Here is an 18,640-nt window from a genome sequence, read left to right as displayed (position 1 = left end):
GAGAATACAAACTCAAGATTTTAATATGAAATGAATAATTTTATTATTATAAATAAGGCATGTGTGGTCGTTGCATACTAAAAGGATCAAGTCTAACTAATAATAGAATGCGTATATAGAAGGTATTTTCATATGTAAAAAAAAAAAAGAAAAACGTAAGCATATATATGACCCTCAATTAACATACAGATTCCAAAGGACAAGTAATGCAATTTACTACTTTAAACGTAGCTCTTACCAAGCTTGGAAAGAAAGCGCAAAAAACAAGTTATCGTTTATGAGTTATCATTCCACTGGGATAGAACATTCCAGTCGTCAGCAAGTCCAATGTGCTTAGACGAAAGTTCGTCAGAAGCACCAAAGTCATCGTTAGAGCCGAAGCTAACAATGTCTTCCTCATCTTCTTCATCCATATCACACCAACTGCGGCCAAATTTAAGATGATCCTTGTTTCCTTTAATACTGTTAGGAAATACGATAGCTGGTGCACTGCAAGAATAGGGAGAACGTTTCGTATTAACGGGTACTGCTGTTGCAATGGATTTTCCAATATGCATATTATTGAGACTTTCACCAAGTCCAGAATCATAGGAACGTTCGCTATTGTTGACTGGAGCCAAAGATGCAGGGCTCCGAGGAGACGACGAGGTTGAAATGTTCTCATCAACGTCAGACAAAGCTGGCAACTTTGAAGGAAGAAGACCACGCTGTATGGTGTTAGCGGGTGTCAAAACAGATGGAGTACGTAACGGTTCGCGATCTGATTGAGTACAACGAACGTTGTCCTCAGCAGGCATGAAATCGGATGCGCGAAATTCTTCTTCTTCATTAACGAAGCTTTCCAATTCCTCATCATCTGTCGTCCACTTGGTAACCGCGAGTACGGCTTCCCTCGTTTTGGCGAGAGAACGTTTCTCTGGACTCACACAAAGGCATGCTCGCAAGACGTTATATGTATCTTGACTCAACGTAGGGAAAACGTCAAATAAGGTCATTGCGTCCAACATGTAATCAGCAAATATAGGATCCTTTTCGTGTGGATAGGTAAAAGGATTACGTGCAAAAATTAAGTTTAAAAGGCAAATACCAAGAGCCCATATATCCGCTGCACGAGGGCTGTAACCAGCACCATCAACTTCCTCAAACTGTTCAGGAGCCATGTAACGGTCACTGCCAGTTCCAAAGTCATAAGATATTTTGTCCCTGCAAGCAAGTCCAAAATCACTGATCTTGACCACAAGCTCAGATCCATCTTCTGAAAGAGAAAGAAGAAAGTTTTCTGGCTTTAAGTCACGATGGTAGATACCATGAGAATGCAAATGTGCAACACCATCAATGATTTGAAGAAAAATATTCTTAATCATTTCAGGTTGGTTCTTTGCATTTGGAAAATCATTATTCAAGATGCACTCGTATAAATCACCAAGAGGGCAATATTCGAGCACGACATAATAGTATACATTGTCTTCAAAAGATTCAACGAAATGAATGATGTTGCGGTGTCGAGACCGCGATAGCTGGCGCAAGATATTGACTTCTTGCAAAAAGGTATAAGCAGGTTTTTTGATGCACTTAATGGCATACTTCAAATCCTTGCAACGGGGAGTCCGAAAAAGACGATGGGCTAATACTACAGTGCCATACGATCCCTTATTCAGAGGGCGCTCAACTTTATAACCTTTCTTTTGAAGCAGCTTCATAATCACACACACTTTCGATTCCGAACTTTTCTTCTTTAATCAAAGTTTGAGAGGTCGAGCAGATGATAACTTAATGTCGGTCGAATGATACCTAAAATTCACAGTTTTCTTAAATTCTCCTTTAATAGACTCAAACAGGTCGTTCTTTGAAAGTTGAACAAATAATATAGATATGAATATAAATACAGAAATATATATATACTCTATTTGTTCTTCACAGTACACACCTGGGGAAGAAGAGGAAAGATAGTAAGAAAACAAAAACAAATTCCAGTAAACACTCAATCTCTAGAAAGCCAACACCTGTACAAGAAACAGGTTTCAAAAAGAGATTGGCGGAATACTTCGGCAACGAAATAACCTAGTAGAGGGAAGAAAAGTCGGCCTGGCTGTTCGAAGAGGATGGCGGGTATGAAAACAGTGGTTTCGCGTTGAATACTTTGGGAGAATTAGAATTTCGTAGCAATTCACTTAGATCGTGTGTGTATTAATATTTTGTTAAGCAAATTTTCTCATGTTGAACCCAGAAATGTAGCAGAAAACAGAACCTTGGTTGGTTGTTGTTGGTAGAGGGTAAAGTTATCCGCCCCCCCTGAGGAGTTCTTTTTAGTGCTGATGTTCCTTTGATTGCGATAGAGAATTTAACGAAATTTAGTGGAATATAGCACAATTATGTCGAGATAGTAGATGAGTTGGTAAGGAAGATTCGTGATCAATTTATCCCGTTCTGACTTCTTCTTCCTTATTCTATGATAACGTGACTGTGTAGTGCATTATTTCTCCTTAAACTTGTGCGTGATAAATAAATAAATATAAAATAGAACAAGTCGTATATACTAATTTATAGACACATATGCTATCGTCTACAATCTATTTTCATTTTTACTAATTGTTTTAATTATTTTTTCTCATCTTATTGAATTCTTTTCTCGTTTCTATCTTCGTTTCACCGATCGTTTTAGATGCACAAGTAACCACTGTTAACTAGAATAGCAAAGTAGATAGATGAACGATGGAAAATGTTCGATAATGAGAAAGATATAAGCCTCGAATATGAACTAATTATTTCGTACATTTTAATGAAATGATCTTAAAATTGCCTAACAATTTGCTTTTTGTTTGATCATTATGTTGCTTGGTTTAAGGAAGCTGCCATAGCAATTAAATATCAAGAGATATATAGGCCCTTGAATAGAAGTACGAGATTGGAAGGGATCATAGAAGCTTCCTTTGAGTTAAAACTCTGATTTATTAATTTTCTCCGCTTCGGTATGTGAATCGTCAACGGTGTCTAGAAGGTAATCAATGGTAGACTGCTACCGGATAAATAAATAGTGAAGTATCTGTAGTATTGGTTCTACAATTCGCATATGAAACGAAATATACCGTTACTTGATGCTTTATTATTATTTGTTTTATTCTAGTATTAGTTAAGCTGGGAACGGCTTGCTGTGGTTGATAGATAAACATTGTTGGGAAATTTCCATTTTATTAAATTATTAGTATCCCCAGGCAAAAAAAAAAAAAAATTGGTTTATTTAGACTTGGACTCTTTTTACATTTAAAGCGTAGAAACAAAAGAAGAAGAAAAAAACAATTAATATAAACGATAGCATTACGTTAGATGGGTTGCTGAACAAAAAAAAAAAAACACAAAAAACTACAAAATAAAGTAAAAAAAGAAATAATGGTAAAAATCAGAAAAAATAAATTAATTTATATAAAAATACGGAATATTATTAAAGAAATCAATTAAAAAACAGGAAGTTATTTTAAATAGACTTCCATTCAAAAATATCCCTTTTCTATATTTTTGTAATTCATCACCCTTGGCTATCGAGCTAATGAAGATAATACCAACCCTGGATACGTATATCAATGGTGAAGAGTGTGTAATAATTGAGTTCGAAGTTCCATGAAAGAACTACATTATGCCATACTTTATCACGTCTTATCGTATTTCTTTAGGATTCCACTTATTTCACTTCAAGTGGGAGAGCTCTTCAAGCAACTTAGGTATTCGTTACGTCCAAAAACTAAACATTTAACGGCATATCCCGTCAATCTCCTTAATTGTTTTTTAAAGATCGCTTTCTTATGAATTGTGATTTTAGCAATACAATAAAACCAAACACGCCATACAAAAATGTCCACAAACCTCACCTTACTTACTTGTGAGCACTCTCATCTTAACCAAGCATCCGAACTATAAGCAGGCAGTCCAAATCCTCGTTAAACACATATTGTACGTATTAACGAATACGAAAATATTACACCATATTGTGCTGTTTCATTCAGAAATCGGTTTTTCCGTCTCTAATCGTGCCATACGCTATTGTAAATTTGCGCGAAACAAAGCGTCGCTACTCTGAGAGCATAGAGGGAAACTTTTGTCACCCTCAACATGCTAAAGAATACTGGTTGAACAGTTTACTTCCAACCACACGCGTGTAGCAGAAAATTTGAAAAAATGAGTGATCAAGATGCCTTAGATACCCAAGAAAAGGTAGGAATTCAGACTGTGTAGTATGGTGGAATTATTTGCTTACATGATTAGGAACTATTGGAAATGAAAGAGCGAGTTGCTGAAATGGAAGCAGAGGCTGCAAAGCTTCGTGCCATGCAAGAACAACTAGATAATGAAACGGAAGCTTTGAGAAACGATAAGGAATCCATTGATGCTCAAAGTGTCTATGTTGGAAATGTTGATTACAGTGTTACTCCAGAGGAGTTGCAAAGTCATTTTGCTAGTTGTGGATCTGTTAATCGCGTTACCATTTTGTGTGACAAGTTTACGGGACATCCAAAAGGGTATGAATCGAACTTGTGGATGACGTTGGAATGTACAGCTAACCTAGTTTCGTAGATTTGCATACATCGAGTTCAGTGAACCAAGCTTAGTGCCTAATGCTCTTTTATTAAATGGATCGATGTTGCATGAACGACCTTTAAAGGTATGTAAAACAATCACAGTAACTACCAGCAACATGCATTCTAACTTGAAATGTAGGTTACACCCAAGCGGACAAACGTTCCTGGTATGAGCCGTGGTCGTGGTCGCGGACGTGGACGTGGACGGGGTCGTGGCAGAGGAGGATATCGTGGAAGAGCCCGTGGTTTCGCTCCGTATTAGGTAATCGCTTTGATGACTTGAAAAAGTGAAAAATGAATTATGAGCATTCAAATCGTCACCAATAACAGTTAGGTGGGAAAAGATTAGAAATGACATTTAACAGTATGTTGGAAATTAACTAGTATTTCTTTCAACTCATTCGTTAAATGTTTATATTCCTTGTTTATTCTTTTGTGTTGGATTACACGGGTTTCCTTTAAAGTCATGATCCCATTCACTATATTAAAACATATATGCTGACATAATGTAATTCACCGACCCTTCAATTCCTCTTGGGTATGGACTAGTTGATTGCATTTTTGTGTTTACAATGCCAGCTTCATAAAATTTTGTTGTATATTGTCGTTTTTATGCTTCTGATGCACGTTCATAATCTTCAAAATTTTCTTTTTTTTGTTTTTGAAAATTTATTTGCTCAGCTTAATTTCTCGTCATAATCTTGATCCGCTTGATTAGAAAAGGGGTCAGAAAAGGAAGCTACTCTATACACCGTATCACATATTACAGTCATCTCCTTCCTTTCTTGATTAATAAAACTAAACACCTACCAATGTATAATTTCATTATATATATATTTTTGTAATGAGGAGATACTTCTCTGTGTTCACCATTACATTTTGTGTTTAATATAGTGAAACACATTAACGTTCTTCTCTTCTCCTTTGGAGAGTTTAATGCTGAGGATCTTCTTATATTTCTAATAAATTTCTTGATTCTGTTTAATGATTTTATATAGAAAATGTATGACTTTCTTTTCTAAGTCTACAAGTTCATTTTTATATGTAATAATTGTGAGGAAATTAATTTTTAGTCATCATGATGTAAAATGACATTTAACAAAAAAAGCTTGGTGTATATCTAATTAAGTAGTTTTTACATAGTCGATTTTTATGTTCATATATTGTACATGTCGAGTCAATTTCTTTTAGCTACCTGCGGCATATTCCGGATTCCAGTACAAATAATTTCCTTCCTGCCTTTTACCCAACTCGTATAGGGAAGCGATAAATAAAAGTAACAAGGATAATCAAGTCAGTCGTTTCTACGCTGTGCCACTCAGATTCGATGACCTTTGTTTACTCTTTCGATTTGCCAAATATTAGCTGAGCGGATATTCGCTGAACTTGCGAGTTACACCTATTGATCCACTATTTAGCCAACCAACAGGTATTTACACTAGGATATTCCAGAGAGCATTCGAGCATTCGAGCATTCGTCTGTCGATTTATAAAAAGAGCCAATTTAGATCGTATATCGGTTTACTACTTCTACAACGAAAAAGATAAATTGGTCGATTTCCTCAACACTCTCTTTGCCTTTTTAAATTACATATAAAGTTGCTGTTTAGCCAGCGAACGCTTAGTATCTTTAAACGCATTTCCCTAGCAAAACAAGAATATCGTTGCGTAGTGAACTACAGCGTTCTTCATACTACCACCAAACTCCCCCACCTTCCTACTGGCTCGGAACCCCCGCTTCAATATTGAAACCTTTTGTGGTATACGTATCCGCTTTTACCATTTACCACAATCGCTTACATATTGAAGGTTTCGTGAAGTTTCGCGACTTTCACCTCTCCGCTTAGAGGAATCCAAGTAATTATATGTTAAGAACATGGAACAAGGAGCGAAAAGAGTCCGGTTCTACATAGTAGCTGCTGATGGATTAAGTAAACGGGATCTTTTTCGACAGCCCGATCCCTTTGCTATTTTAACGGTAGATGGCGAGCAAACTCATACAACGAAAGTTATTAAAAAATCGGTGAACCCTTATTGGAATGAAGGATTTGAAGTGTAAGCACATGACAAATGCGGCGGATAACATGATCAATTGAAAATAAAAAAAAAAGAGATGGTAGAGATTGGACCTTGGATGTTCTTAGATTTGGATAGATATGTTTATACTCTTAGTATTCACGTTAGTTCGGAGTCTAAGCATTTCTTTGATGGTCGGATAGTTTTTGTGGCTCCATAACGAAATTTTTTTAACAATTTTCTAATAACAACATCATTTGTATATTATCATATCCTATCCTTTTTGCAAATCTTTTATTACTACTGCATCTTTTTCTTTTTTTTTTTTCAATATGTTGATTTTGCCCTTTTCTTTGTTCCGTTATACTAACTAAATTCTAGAACTGTTAAGCCATCTAGCGTTATATCCATACGCCTTTTTGATCAGAAAAAGTTCAAAAAGAAAGATCAAGGCTTCCTTGGCTTAGTATCCTTTCGTATGCGTGAAGTTGGTAGTTTTCGATCAAATCGCGAAGTGTCGCTTACTCGACCATTGAAAAAATCTTCCACCACTAATCTTTCCGTTTTGGGAAATCTCGTATTGAAGGTGGCCCCGTCTAAAATTAGGGCTCCCGCCGGAAATCACTCATCTACTACAGCCAATCGCACTACTAGTACACCTACAACCACAACTGCACGTACTACTCGTACTACTCCCCGTCCGACTGCCACAACTAATACCTCGAATCAGTCCACTTCGAATTCGACTCGGAATGGCACTTCTGCTGCAACTTCAAATGGGACTGGTACTGGCGCTGGTACTGGCGCAAGTCATCGTTCTAGTCCTGTAACCAATCGCCAGACTAACAATACTAGTGCTCTTTCGAATTCGAATGCACATATCATGTCATCGTTTGAAGACCAATATGGACGTCTTCCTCCAGGTTGGGAACGCCGTGCTGACTCTCTAGGTCGCACTTATTATGTTGATCATAATACGCGCACTACCACCTGGACTCGTCCGGCTAGCAGTACAAATCCTGTACATAATACGTCGAGTGATAGCCAAAGACTTAATCATCAGAACAGACATTTACCTGATGACTCTAATCCATCTTTAATGCAATCAGATTCCGGAAACGACCTTCCTTTCGGCTGGGAAATGCGATACACAGATACAGGCCGCCCATATTTTGTTGACCATAATACGCGAACTACCACATGGGTTGATCCACGAAATCCCCTTGTGCGACCTAATGGTGGCTCTTCTACTGTGGGTAGCTTGATGCAGCCACAGTCACTTTCGCATTTGGGTCCCTTACCTAGTGGTTGGGAAATGCGTCTTACAAATAGTGCCCGTGTCTATTTTGTTGATCACAATACGAAAACAACCACTTGGGACGATCCACGTCTTCCTTCTGCCTTGGATCAAGATGTTCCTCAATACAAATGCGATTTTCGTCGCAAACTTATATATTTCCGTTCACAACCTGGTATGCGTCCTTTACCTGGCCAATGCAATGTTAAGGTACGCAGAGATCACATTTTCGAAGATTCATATGCGGAGATTATGCGTTATTCTGCTCATGACTTGAAAAAGAGACTTATGATACGTTTTGATGGTGAAGATGGTCTAGATTACGGTGGTTTGTCTAGAGAGTTTTTCTTCCTCTTATCACATAAAATGTTTGACCCGATTTATTGCTTATTTGAGTACTCCGCTGTCGACAATTACACTCTGCAGATTAATCCTCATTCTAGCATTAACCCTGAGCATCTCAATTATTTCCGTTTCATTGGGCGTGTTATAGGTTTGGCAATTTTTCATCGCCGTTTTCTTGACGCTTTCTTTGTTGTTTCTCTCTACAAGAAATTATTACGTAAAAAGGTTAGTCTAGCTGACATGGAAAGTATCGATGCTGAGTTTTATCGAAGCTTGAAGTGGGTTTTGGAAAATGATATCACCGGCATTTTGGATTTAACATTCAGCGTTGAAGAAGACCATTTTGGGGAAGTTCGTACTGTTGAGCTTATAACCAATGGTGAAAACATTGAAGTCACTGAAGAAAACAAGAAGAAATATGTTGATTTGGTTACTGAATGGAGAGTTTCCAAACGTGTTGAGCAACAATTTAATGCATTTTATTCTGGTTTTGTTGAACTGGTATCCCCTGATTTAGTGAATGTTTTCGACGAAAGAGAACTTGAATTGTTAATTGGTGGTATATCCGATGTTGATGTTGAAGACTGGAAGAGCCACACCGAGTATCGCACTTATATTGCTACCGATCCTGTTATCAAGTGGTTTTGGGAAATTATTGCTGGCTGGAAGAACGAAGATCGTTCAAAGTTATTACAGTTCGCTACAGGCACATCACGCATTCCTGTCAATGGTTTTAGGGATTTGCAAGGAAGTGATGGACCTCGCAAGTTTACTATTGAAAAGGCAGGTACACCGGATCAACTTCCAGTAGCACACACATGTTTCAATCGCTTGGATTTACCTGATTATCCTTCAAAAGATACACTGCATGAAAAATTGAGCCTAGCCGTTGAAAACACGGTAGGGTTTGGAAACGAGTAATGACAACAATCTTGAAATTTCATAATCACTCAACGAAGTCTATTGTATGAATTAAAAATTTTTTTCTTTAAAGTAAGAAACCTATAGCTTTAATGTGCTTTCATCAATATCAACGGCTATGGGGTTTCCCAATGTATAACCACCTTTTATTGTGTCCTTTTCTTTAACTATGGATGGTTTTTGCTTCTCATGAAGTAACGCGATGTGTCTTATCGCGCCTCCAGTCATTGTCTAACTAATTTTTAAGCAACGAATGCTTCCGTTAGAATATCTGGCTATCATCACTATAAACGTTCGTTACCCAAAGGTTATAAGTGTTCGTCCAAAAATTGACAGCAAACGTTTTTGACGGGAGTGGAATGGACGTTGTTTCGTCGGTTCATGAAACCACTGTTCACTAAAGAAATGTCAAGCGTTGATGTTTGCTTAAACACTGGTTTATCTTAAAATTAGCTGCCCGTATCTGTAGCCTTGTCGAGAAGCTTTATGGTGATATTTTGTAACCAGCAGTTCAGAGGTTTTTGACATGGTGCTTATTTCGTTCGTTTGCTGTAATTAGTTGATCTGCTAAAATCGGATTTGTATAGCTATTAGCATTGGCGACACGAATTCAAAACGTATTGGGTTGAGTATGCATTCGCTACCTTAGATCCATTCGGAAGTTAATGGTATGATATGCTTATTCTGTTTCTTCATTTAAACTTTTTTTGGCCAATGATTACTTTACGTTCAGGTGTCCTTTCTGCTGCAACTTTTAATCTTTCTTTATTTATTGTTATGTCGTTTTTATGTGGTATAATTTTCAATCATCTACTACAGCTAAATGTGAAGTGTTTGCTGACATACTCCTGGATTGACAGATTCTCGGGCTTCTTTACGCATATCCTTAAGTGGAGTTTTTCTTAATTATCATAATTCTGAAATTGTATAAAAACTAGGTATGAATAGTATATGAATGGGGATACTAAGCTAGTACGTAAAAACTTAATCAAATATATCTTTCTTACGCATTGATGGTCAACAAAATGAGTAAATCATCTAGTAAAGAGTCAATTTCTAATATAAGTGATTTCAAGTAGGAATGAGTAAGTAAGCATAATTGTGGGGGCAGCTGAAGAGAAATTGAGAAATTTATCAGCAAGATTTACAACTTACTAAAAATCCACTGAACAAATGTGGTATGCAATGCTTTCAACTGAAATTTGCAATAAGAAACTCCCAGTACTCATATGTTCGTCCTTGCACTAAGCTTCAGCTAGAAGGCTGCAAACATTGGCGAAAGCACATATACTGCTCGGTTGATAGGAAAGGCAGGAATTGATTAATAATTCCTTTTATTTTGTTGATTTTTTTTTATTATATAAAAGAAAAAACAATGAGAAGGTCTGGTACATCGCTTAGTCGTGATTTGGAGCGGAAAATTCATGAACGTTTGGTTTCTTTGAAAGATACCATTCAACAAACAGAAATTGAAGAGTGGCCAGTTTCTACTCGTCGGGCTATTCAATTTGTTCAAGAAAGGGACATGTCTCTTCGAAGAATTAAGAAGCCAATCCTTGAAAAAGTTGTCGAAAAAGTTTTAGACACATTGAAGGCCGAAGTGGAGGAAAAATTAGCTTCCTCTCAGGATTTAGTACTTGTTGATAGCGACATGGAAGAACAATCTGACTCAAACTTGATGGAAGTTAAGGTATGCTTTGCTGCTCTTTTGCATTTTTATGAAAACCATTTTTACTAAGTATTATTTACAGGATACCAATGTGATTAACAAAAGCATCACTAGTCTTTGGAGCTCTCCAAACTTGAAAGAAATAGATGGAGAAGATGAGAAAAAGTCTGTTGGTCAGGAATCGATTACTGGATCTGCCAAAAGAAAAGATCGTCGATCCAAGACTAATGGTTCAAAGCGTCAAAAAGGTTTGTTAGAATTTATTTTAGTGGAAAAGTGATTTATATAAACTAACACTTTTTTAAAGCGGAAGCGAATAGAGAACCACCAAGTGACATTTCTTTGAGTGATATAGGAGGACTAGATGATTGTATTAACGAATTGCTTGAGCTAGTCGCAATGCCGATCAAGCATCCTGAAGTATACCAATATACTGGAATTCATCCTCCCAGGGGTGTACTGTTACATGGTCCTCCCGGTTGTGGTAAAACTATGTTAGCCAACGCATTAGCCAACGAATTGGGTGTTCCCTTCATCTCTATATCTGCTCCCTCTATTGTTTCTGGGATGTCCGGCGAATCTGAAAAAAAAGTTAGGGAGGTCTTTGAAGAGGCTAAATCGTTAGCCCCCTGTTTGATGTTTATAGATGAAATTGATGCCGTTACTCCCAAACGTGAAAGTGCTCAAAGAGAAATGGAACGTAGGATTGTCGCTCAATTCCTTACATGCATGGACGGTATGTATTTAATATCGTTTTTTCTAGCTTACTAACAGTTCAGAACTTTCTTTTGAGAAAACTGATGGCAAACCTGTCTTGGTAATTGGTGCTACTAATAGACCTGATTCGTTAGATAGTGCATTACGCCGTGCAGGAAGATTTGACAGAGAAATATGCTTGACCGTCCCAAGTCAAGACGCTCGCGAGAAAATTTTACGTACTATGGCAAAGGGTTTGAAACTTAGTGGAGATTTTGACTTCCGTCAATTAGCGAAGCAGACGCCTGGTTATGTGGGTGCCGACCTAAAAGCACTCACTGCTGCTGCCGGCATTATAGCAATAAAAAGGATTTTCAATGAAATTTCTCCGCTGAACAAATTGGACCTTAATTCTGATCCCAGATTTAATGAACTTGACAGTGATATGGCCTTAGATTCAAACGACAGCTTACCCCTTGATCATTCTTCTATAATTCAAAGATATTTGAATGCTCATCCTGATCCACTATCTCCAGAGGAACTTGAACCACTCGCTATTTGTCCACAAGATTTTATTGAAGCACTCGCCAAAGTTCAACCTTCGTCTAAACGTGAAGGATTTGCTACCGTTCCAGGTGTTTCTTGGAATAATATTGGTGCACTAAAATCAATTCGTGTCGAATTACAAATGGCCATCGTTCAGCCCATCAAACGTCCGGAGCTTTACCAAAGCGTTGGTATCAGTGCACCTACAGGCGTTTTACTATGGGGTCCTCCTGGATGTGGTAAAACTCTGTTGGCTAAAGCGGTTGCAAATGAAAGTAAAGCAAATTTTATATCCATTCGTGGTCCAGAATTGCTTAATAAGTATGTTGGTGAGTCAGAACGTGCAGTGCGACAAGTTTTCCTCAGAGCACGTGCATCTTCTCCATGTGTTATCTTTTTTGATGAATTAGATGCGATGGTACCCAGGCGTGATGACTCACTGTCAGAAGCCTCGTCAAGAGTTGTAAATACCCTTCTTACTGAACTGGACGGTCTTAGCGATCGTTCAGGAGTTTATGTAATTGCTGCTACCAATCGACCGGATATTATAGATCCAGCAATGCTGCGTCCTGGTCGTTTAGATAAAACATTGCTTGTTGATTTACCGGATGCTCATGAACGGGTGGAGATTTTAAAAACGTTGACAAAACAGACGCCCTTACACGAAGAGGTAAATTTGGATGTACTTGGTCGAGATGAAAGATGCAGTAATTTTTCGGGTGCAGATTTGGCTGCCCTTGTGCGTGAAGCAGCTGTGACAGCTCTGCGATCAGCCGTTTTTGCAGATATTGCTTCAAATGAACCAGAAATTACACAACATTCAGCATTAGAGCCAATTCGTGTGACAAATGCTGACTTTGAGTTAGCATTCAAGAATATCAAGCCAAGTGTCTCCGATCGCGATCGACAAAAGTACCAACGACTGGCAAAGCGTTGGTCTTCGGCAAGTACAAATGATGCTGACTAGATTGAAATTATTGTTTACGGATTTCGGGTTTGTAGTTATATTGGACCTATGTAGTTTGGAAGTTAGGGAAAAATAATATTTGGGTTTTTGGGTTATATTGATTACTGTGGCATAATGAATGGATATTTCATTTGGTATTTGATAAACTACAATGTAAATTTATAAGTAAGAATCTAGGAGTATAGGAAATTTCATAAAACTTTCTTGTTTATCATTTTCTGTTTCGAGAAGTAGATTAAACAACAGCTATTAATTTTGTATAGCATAAGTTTTTATCTGTCTGGTTATACAAAAAGTTTGTTTAGGAAGAATAATGTACTCATTTTCTTTGTAAGGTGTCAATACTTGTGCAAGTCGAACTTTGACCCCGACATTTGCTTTAACAATAACAAAGAACACTTTTAAGGTAATAGAATTAATAATATTATAAAGTCAATAGAATATTTTTATACGGATAACTAAATTGAAACAAAACTCTTTGAGCTTGATTGGCGTAAGTGTTTCTTCAAACTAGTAGTCAGTGCTGTGTGCAGAACCAAACACACCCTTAACCATCACCTTTCCTTAAACGACGATGAAGCTGGGAATTTTCGGTTTATTACTTTTTACCTTTTTTTTCCAGTCACAGGCAGTTCATTTTTACTTTGATGGATCAAAACCAAAATGTTTCCTGAAAGATATGCCGAAAGGCATGATGGTTACTGGAATTGTGAAGGCAGAGCAATGGAACAATGAAGCGAACAAGTGGGTCACCAGTAATAACATAAAAATTCGCGTTCAAGTCGATGTATGATATATTTCCTTGATTTTAAATAGTTATAACGACACTTATTTACTAACAAATATTTAGGAGACCTTTGCTAACAACCATCTTATTTATAAAAATGATCTTCGCTCTAATGAAGCTGTGCGCTTTACTACTACAAATGAAGGAACTCATCGCATCTGTTATTTGTCTACCAGCGATGGAGCATGGTTTTCGTCTACGAAAACAAGATTACATGTCGACCTTGCTTCAGATGATAAATACAATCTTATTGCATCCTCTGAAGATGAAGCCAAAGGTTTGTTTTACTTTATCAATTATTTTTTTTTTTATATTAAATACTAATCCCTTTTTTGTAGATCTCACCGACAGAGTTGCTGCTTTGAATACACGCTTAGAATCCATCCTTGGTGAGCAAATGTTGCAACGTTCTCGTGAAATGACTTTTCGCGATACTAGTGAGAGCGCAAATTCTCGTGTCGTCCGCTGGACTATTGTTCAAATTGTCGTTCTCCTGGTTACTTGCATATGGCAGCTTTCCCACTTACAACGTATGTATCAATTCTTCCTTATTTATTTCTAACTTTTCCAGGTTTCTTCGTCAAAGAGAAATTGGTTTAACGAATTTTTCTACAATTTACTTTATCGCATCATTCTTAGTCAAAACTGTCAAGCATTTTACTTTGCACTCTTTAAATAATGAACTTGATATTTTTTTCTTATACTCCGTCCATTGTATAATAATTTTTGGAAGTAAGTTTTATTCACGACCTTCATGTTCTATTGCGTAATGGTGTATATCCCTATGCATATCGTTGTTCGTTCCAACTATTTTCGAGAACATATAATGTTTTCTTACATTGATATTTTAGCGGACGTGAGTGCTTCTTTATTATGTATTCAACTTTACTTAGAATTTTTAAATGGCTCAATAACTCAACTGGCGAGTATTAGATTACTGCCTTTCAACTCTGGTACCGTATAATTGCCGTATTTGATTTTTTTCCCAAATTTGCGTTGTAACGGTTTTTTACATTTTTTAGCTGGTGAGAATTTTGAAATGGCTAGTTGAGTAAAATGATGACATTTTTTTAAGCACGCAGATGAGCAATTTCTTTAAAAAAAAACAATTGATTGTTTTGAAAGGTAACCCGTTAAAATCATGCTTGAACAGAGCTTTTAAAAACTATTTCATCCCAAAATATAGGATGAACTTCAAATCGAGAAAATTGGGAAAAAAGTAAATTAATGAAATACAAAATTCATTCGTTTTCATTAGGCAGAGGTCGACAGCGTAATCCGAGCTCTTCAATGGTGTTTGTCACTTCAACTTGTGTGTTTATTAAGTTCGCTATAGACATTTGAAATTGGACAACTTCCAATTCAAGCTTTTCAATTTCGATAATTTCTTTGTTTATTTCGGTACGTGAAAGCCTTTGCAAATATCTTAGATAATACTTTGGTATAATATTTTCTTTTTTTGGATTATTCTCAACAATTAATGTAGCGAGGCTGAATAGAAGCTCGTTGTCATTGGAAAAGTCTGGATAATTGTAGTTTTCTTTGTCATTTCGTTTAGTAGTTCTCCTTCCTTTTAATGCTTTTTCTGATTCCCCTTGAATCCATCCTTTCAAATTCCTATCAAGTAGTCGATTTTGTTGAAACCTAGAGTTAGAGTAATCTCTCAAGTCCACAATATTGTTAAGCTCTTGCATATCATTAAAGCAATCAGAAGACTCGGAAGATGCAACTGCAGGTTCTTTCACATCGCAAACCTCCCCTTCTCTTTTGGAGTTACAAGTTTGAAGAAGGTTATCTTTTAAAACTTCAGAGGCTTTTTTTTCAAAAATCTTTGCCAGTCTTGTAGGCAAGAATTGCACTGTTGTCTTAAAAATTGCTTTAATTCCGCGACGAATACAATAAATAAATTCCGCCCAGCACAACCGACGATTATGAATATGCCTAGCGAACGAAAAAAAGGAAAGTTCTTTTGATAAAATACTTAGATTGTTTCGGAACGCGGAAACATTAGGAACTGAGTTTCGAATCTTAGATAACAGTTGAAAGACTGAATTATGGGATTGCGGTGGCTCTCTCTCGGATTCACGTATATAAATTTTCGTCAAAAAAATATTGACTTCCTTCTGCAAACTTTCTTCTGTAATATATAGTTTTGTCTTTTGATCGAAATTATCTTGTGACATGCCTTCGACTTTAAAATCTCGAGCTAAGAAGTCCAGTGAATCGCTGTTTAAACGTAATGAAGGACCATCTTCTTCAAAAAAATTCAATGACAAGCCGCGCTTACATTTGTCTTCACAGGGCTCCATTTATAATGAGTAATCAATCCCAGAATGCAGATTTAAAAATTAATTAACTTCGGTATTCTTTAGAATTATTTTATATCATCTTTTTTTAAGCCTGCTTTGATAATTTTTAAAACAGAATGGTTAAAAGATGGTTTGTTTGCGGCGGTCATTTTGACCTTGACATGCGTTTGTTTACTCTCCACTGAGAGTAAACAAATTAAATGTATGTTGGCAGCATCCATTGTTTACTTCACTACATAAAAGGTACAGTAGTAAATAGTAAAATAAGATTTTAACGAACCTTTCGTGAAATCCAGTATTGATATGGGTGTAAATATCATTCCCTCCCAAAGAAAAGTTTCACCAAATTAGCTATACCCAGAATTCGGTTTTATTTATTTTTTTTAAGTAATAAGAAGAAAATTATTAGAGAACAAACGATAGATAACATATGAGCTTTAAGGTAAATTATTATTAACAGGTCTAATGGTAGTCAAGGAATTTGCGCATCCGGCAGATGCTATAATCAGATTCTAGACAATTATGGTACTTTTAGGATTAAAATACAAATGTTCTTATACTATAATCCTTATGAAGATTCCATGTGTTCAAAGTACGGTTAAGAGGTAAAGAAGAGTTGAAAATACAGGTTTATACAGAAACTTTCTTGATAAGAAAGATAAATAAGAGTGAAAGCAATTTCAATAGATGGAAAATGAATAGCTTGCCTTGCTACCTTTCCTCAAAAGGCCAAAATTGGTGCGTCAGGATTTATTTCTAACACCCGAGCCATTTGAACGCCGTCAACTTCGTCTAATATACATGTAGTAATATCTTGGACTGATTTATGCTCAAATCGAAATTCCAGCTTCAATTCTTCTAGTGTTCGAGGACGCATGTAAGATTTAATTAGACCTAAAACACGTTGACATGCATCATCTTCTGCCGATTCTAGCTTGATGGTTGCGGTCCTTGAGAGATTCAAATCACAAGAATTTTCATTAGGTTTCAAGGAAGATTCATTGCAAACGGTATGACCGCTGAATTGAGAAGCAGTCAAACTATAAGCATTTAGTGAATGCTTACTCTTAAAAGTCAAAGTAAAAAGAAGTACTAACAACAAAAGTTGGAAAAACGGAGTAATGAACCCAGAATCTTTAAAATCTAATTTCCTAATGTGGTCACCAGCTGTGTATAATATACTTGTTCCACTTAAACCGTACAAAAAGAATAGATAATCAAAGACCTTGTTTAATATCAAGGACTTCTGTGCGAGCATAACCTTTTGCAATTTTGGGCTCATGATGCTGCAGTGCATACAGGAAGAGTAAAGCTCTTGCTCAATGTCTTCCTTTTTATCAATCACGGAGTTGATGGATCCAATAAATGTATAAATTAGCCTTTTAATGCATAAATTCACACGTTCACTATCACCTAATAAAAAAAAAAGACGCACAAAATGTTTCAAGTTTGTCGATTTATTAGCAGTAATTGAGCAAACATATATTTTAACGGCCATTCGACAGTCGTAAATTTGAGATTTACATTCCTCGTGTTTCATGGACGAGCCATTGTTCAAGTAACTTTCAATCTTTCCAAGCAAAAGCAATTGTTTAGAAAATTTCAATAGAAGAGCAACTTCAAATTCTTTTAATAATTGCTGAAAGCGTTTAGTTGTATACATTAATTACTTCTTGGGCAAATGAAACGGTGGAAGATAACTGTGTGCTATAGCTTTTTGTAAGATAAAATGTAAACAAACTGTTTATAAGCAACGCGATTGATTGCTTATCAAAATACAAAGAAGTAGGAAAACTAGCTTGCAATCAGAACAGAGAAACAAAATATTTTTTAATTGATCATTATTTTTAATCAAAATATATTTTGCTTTCTTGATACTAAATTCCAATCAATCTATTCTCATAAAGCCATATGAAAATTACCAGTCATTGTGTAAATAAACAAACAACAGAAAATTGCGAACACTTGCCGCAATTCGGTAATATTTTTTTTCCATATGTCAATATAAGGACGAACATTATCGTTTTAATTCTTTGGAATAAGTAGAAAAGACAATGTAGGAAAGAAATGGGAAGAATTTCAGAGAAACAAATTTGCACAAAAACTATTGACATTGCAATAGTAATTATATTCTTTGGCCAAATTATTTAACTGAGGCGAAGAACTGGTGTACTCAAAAAATTCCCTTTGCAGTAATTATAATATTTTTATTTATTTGGTGTACAACTGCCTCCTTATCAAATTTCACAAACTAAAGAAAAACAATGCTTCTCTACTAAATCCGACAAAAAGAATGATTTAAACAGGCGTTGATTTCGTGTTGAATTAAAAAATTGCATATTTCCCATCCTACAGCTTTGCAAAAGGACCTATAGGAAGATACTGGCATATAGTAGTAAACCTTTTGGTGTACTACAGCGTTTGGTAATCCGAATTTATAAAAAAATGTATGGCAATGAATTTATAGATTTCGAGGTATTTTCTAGTGAGTGCACTCAATACGATTTACGTTAAAA

General features: G+C 36.2%; 7 protein-coding genes and 14 long non-coding RNA genes across 21 annotated transcripts; 9 read left to right on the top strand and 12 right to left on the bottom strand.

Moving 5' to 3' along the window:
• Positions 1–18: 18 nt before the first annotated feature.
• Positions 19–2,275, bottom strand: ksp1 (serine/threonine protein kinase Ksp1). The gene has a single exon (NM_001021696.3). The coding sequence runs from the start codon at positions 1,698–1,700 to the stop codon at positions 276–278; it is 1,425 nt and encodes a 474-aa protein (NP_595795.1). The 5' UTR covers positions 1,701–2,275; the 3' UTR covers positions 19–275.
• On the top strand, positions 306–1,333 carry SPOM_SPNCRNA.5417. The gene has a single exon (NR_194772.1). It is a non-coding gene; the product is annotated as a non-coding RNA (long non-coding RNA).
• Positions 1,453–1,797, top strand: SPOM_SPNCRNA.5416. Its single transcript, NR_194771.1, has one exon. It is a non-coding gene; the product is annotated as a non-coding RNA (long non-coding RNA).
• On the top strand, positions 1,933–2,435 carry SPOM_SPNCRNA.5415. Its single transcript, NR_194770.1, has one exon. It is a non-coding gene; the product is annotated as a non-coding RNA (long non-coding RNA).
• Positions 2,436–2,536: 101 nt separating this feature from the next.
• SPOM_SPNCRNA.1479 lies at positions 2,537–4,157 on the top strand. Its single transcript, NR_150365.1, has one exon. It is a non-coding gene; the product is annotated as a non-coding RNA, possible alternative UTR (long non-coding RNA).
• SPOM_SPNCRNA.5414 lies at positions 2,586–3,152 on the bottom strand. Its single transcript, NR_194769.1, has one exon. It is a non-coding gene; the product is annotated as a non-coding RNA (long non-coding RNA).
• On the bottom strand, positions 3,482–4,868 carry SPOM_SPNCRNA.1478. Its single transcript, NR_150364.1, has one exon. It is a non-coding gene; the product is annotated as a non-coding RNA (long non-coding RNA).
• On the top strand, positions 4,139–5,556 carry pab2 (poly(A)-binding protein Pab2). Its single transcript, NM_001021695.3, has 4 exons — positions 4,139–4,206; positions 4,258–4,511; positions 4,567–4,654; positions 4,711–5,556. The coding sequence occupies exons 1-4, from the start codon at positions 4,171–4,173 to the stop codon at positions 4,831–4,833; spliced, it is 501 nt and encodes a 166-aa protein (NP_595794.1). The 5' UTR covers positions 4,139–4,170; the 3' UTR covers positions 4,834–5,556.
• On the bottom strand, positions 4,990–5,359 carry SPOM_SPNCRNA.5413. The gene has a single exon (NR_194768.1). It is a non-coding gene; the product is annotated as a non-coding RNA (long non-coding RNA).
• Positions 5,557–5,607: 51 nt separating the features above from the next.
• SPOM_SPNCRNA.1477 lies at positions 5,608–6,178 on the bottom strand. The gene has a single exon (NR_150363.1). It is a non-coding gene; the product is annotated as a non-coding RNA (long non-coding RNA).
• Positions 6,179–6,356: 178 nt separating this feature from the next.
• pub3 (HECT-type ubiquitin-protein ligase Pub3) lies at positions 6,357–9,397 on the top strand. The gene is made up of 2 exons (NM_001021694.3): positions 6,357–6,626; positions 6,969–9,397. The coding sequence occupies exons 1-2, from the start codon at positions 6,448–6,450 to the stop codon at positions 9,148–9,150; spliced, it is 2,361 nt and encodes a 786-aa protein (NP_595793.1). The 5' UTR covers positions 6,357–6,447; the 3' UTR covers positions 9,151–9,397.
• SPOM_SPNCRNA.5412 lies at positions 7,060–7,302 on the bottom strand. The gene has a single exon (NR_194767.1). It is a non-coding gene; the product is annotated as a non-coding RNA (long non-coding RNA).
• Positions 9,398–9,979: 582 nt separating the features above from the next.
• Positions 9,980–11,613, bottom strand: SPOM_SPNCRNA.5411. Its single transcript, NR_194766.1, has one exon. It is a non-coding gene; the product is annotated as a non-coding RNA (long non-coding RNA).
• On the top strand, positions 10,425–13,117 carry rix7 (AAA family ATPase Rix7). Its single transcript, NM_001021693.3, has 4 exons — positions 10,425–10,840; positions 10,902–11,067; positions 11,127–11,555; positions 11,599–13,117. The coding sequence occupies exons 1-4, from the start codon at positions 10,526–10,528 to the stop codon at positions 13,026–13,028; spliced, it is 2,340 nt and encodes a 779-aa protein (NP_595792.1). The 5' UTR covers positions 10,425–10,525; the 3' UTR covers positions 13,029–13,117.
• SPOM_SPNCRNA.5410 lies at positions 11,967–12,838 on the bottom strand. The gene has a single exon (NR_194765.1). It is a non-coding gene; the product is annotated as a non-coding RNA (long non-coding RNA).
• A 198-nt stretch (positions 13,118–13,315) lies between the features above and the next one.
• Positions 13,316–13,781, bottom strand: SPOM_SPNCRNA.5409. Its single transcript, NR_194764.1, has one exon. It is a non-coding gene; the product is annotated as a non-coding RNA (long non-coding RNA).
• Positions 13,572–14,527, top strand: erp5 (COPII-coated vesicle-associated protein Erp5/Erp6). Its single transcript, NM_001021692.3, has 4 exons — positions 13,572–13,815; positions 13,879–14,092; positions 14,154–14,345; positions 14,387–14,527. Exons 1-4 carry the CDS (start codon positions 13,603–13,605, stop codon positions 14,413–14,415), a joined length of 648 nt encoding a protein of 215 aa, NP_595791.1. The 5' UTR covers positions 13,572–13,602; the 3' UTR covers positions 14,416–14,527.
• On the bottom strand, positions 14,177–14,495 carry SPOM_SPNCRNA.5408. The gene has a single exon (NR_194763.1). It is a non-coding gene; the product is annotated as a non-coding RNA (long non-coding RNA).
• Positions 14,455–16,304, top strand: SPOM_SPNCRNA.1476. The gene has a single exon (NR_150362.1). It is a non-coding gene; the product is annotated as a non-coding RNA, possible alternative UTR (long non-coding RNA).
• On the bottom strand, positions 15,057–16,124 carry mcp4 (protein Mcp4/Mug101; the record flags this gene model as incomplete). The annotated part of the gene is made up of 1 exon (NM_001021691.1): positions 15,057–16,124. The coding sequence occupies one exon, from the start codon at positions 16,122–16,124 to the stop codon at positions 15,057–15,059; it is 1,068 nt and encodes a 355-aa protein (NP_595790.1).
• Positions 16,305–16,580: 276 nt separating the features above from the next.
• Positions 16,581–18,608, bottom strand: mug100. The gene has a single exon (NM_001021690.3). It carries the CDS (start codon positions 17,785–17,787, stop codon positions 16,846–16,848), a length of 942 nt encoding a protein of 313 aa, NP_595789.1. The 5' UTR covers positions 17,788–18,608; the 3' UTR covers positions 16,581–16,845.
• Positions 18,609–18,640: the final 32 nt, after the last annotated feature.

This window comes from Schizosaccharomyces pombe, assembly GCF_000002945.2.
Source record: "Schizosaccharomyces pombe strain 972h- genome assembly, chromosome: II".
Lineage (NCBI taxonomy): Eukaryota > Fungi > Ascomycota > Schizosaccharomycetes > Schizosaccharomycetales > Schizosaccharomycetaceae > Schizosaccharomyces > Schizosaccharomyces pombe.
This window is presented reverse-complemented; position numbering and strand designations above follow the sequence as displayed.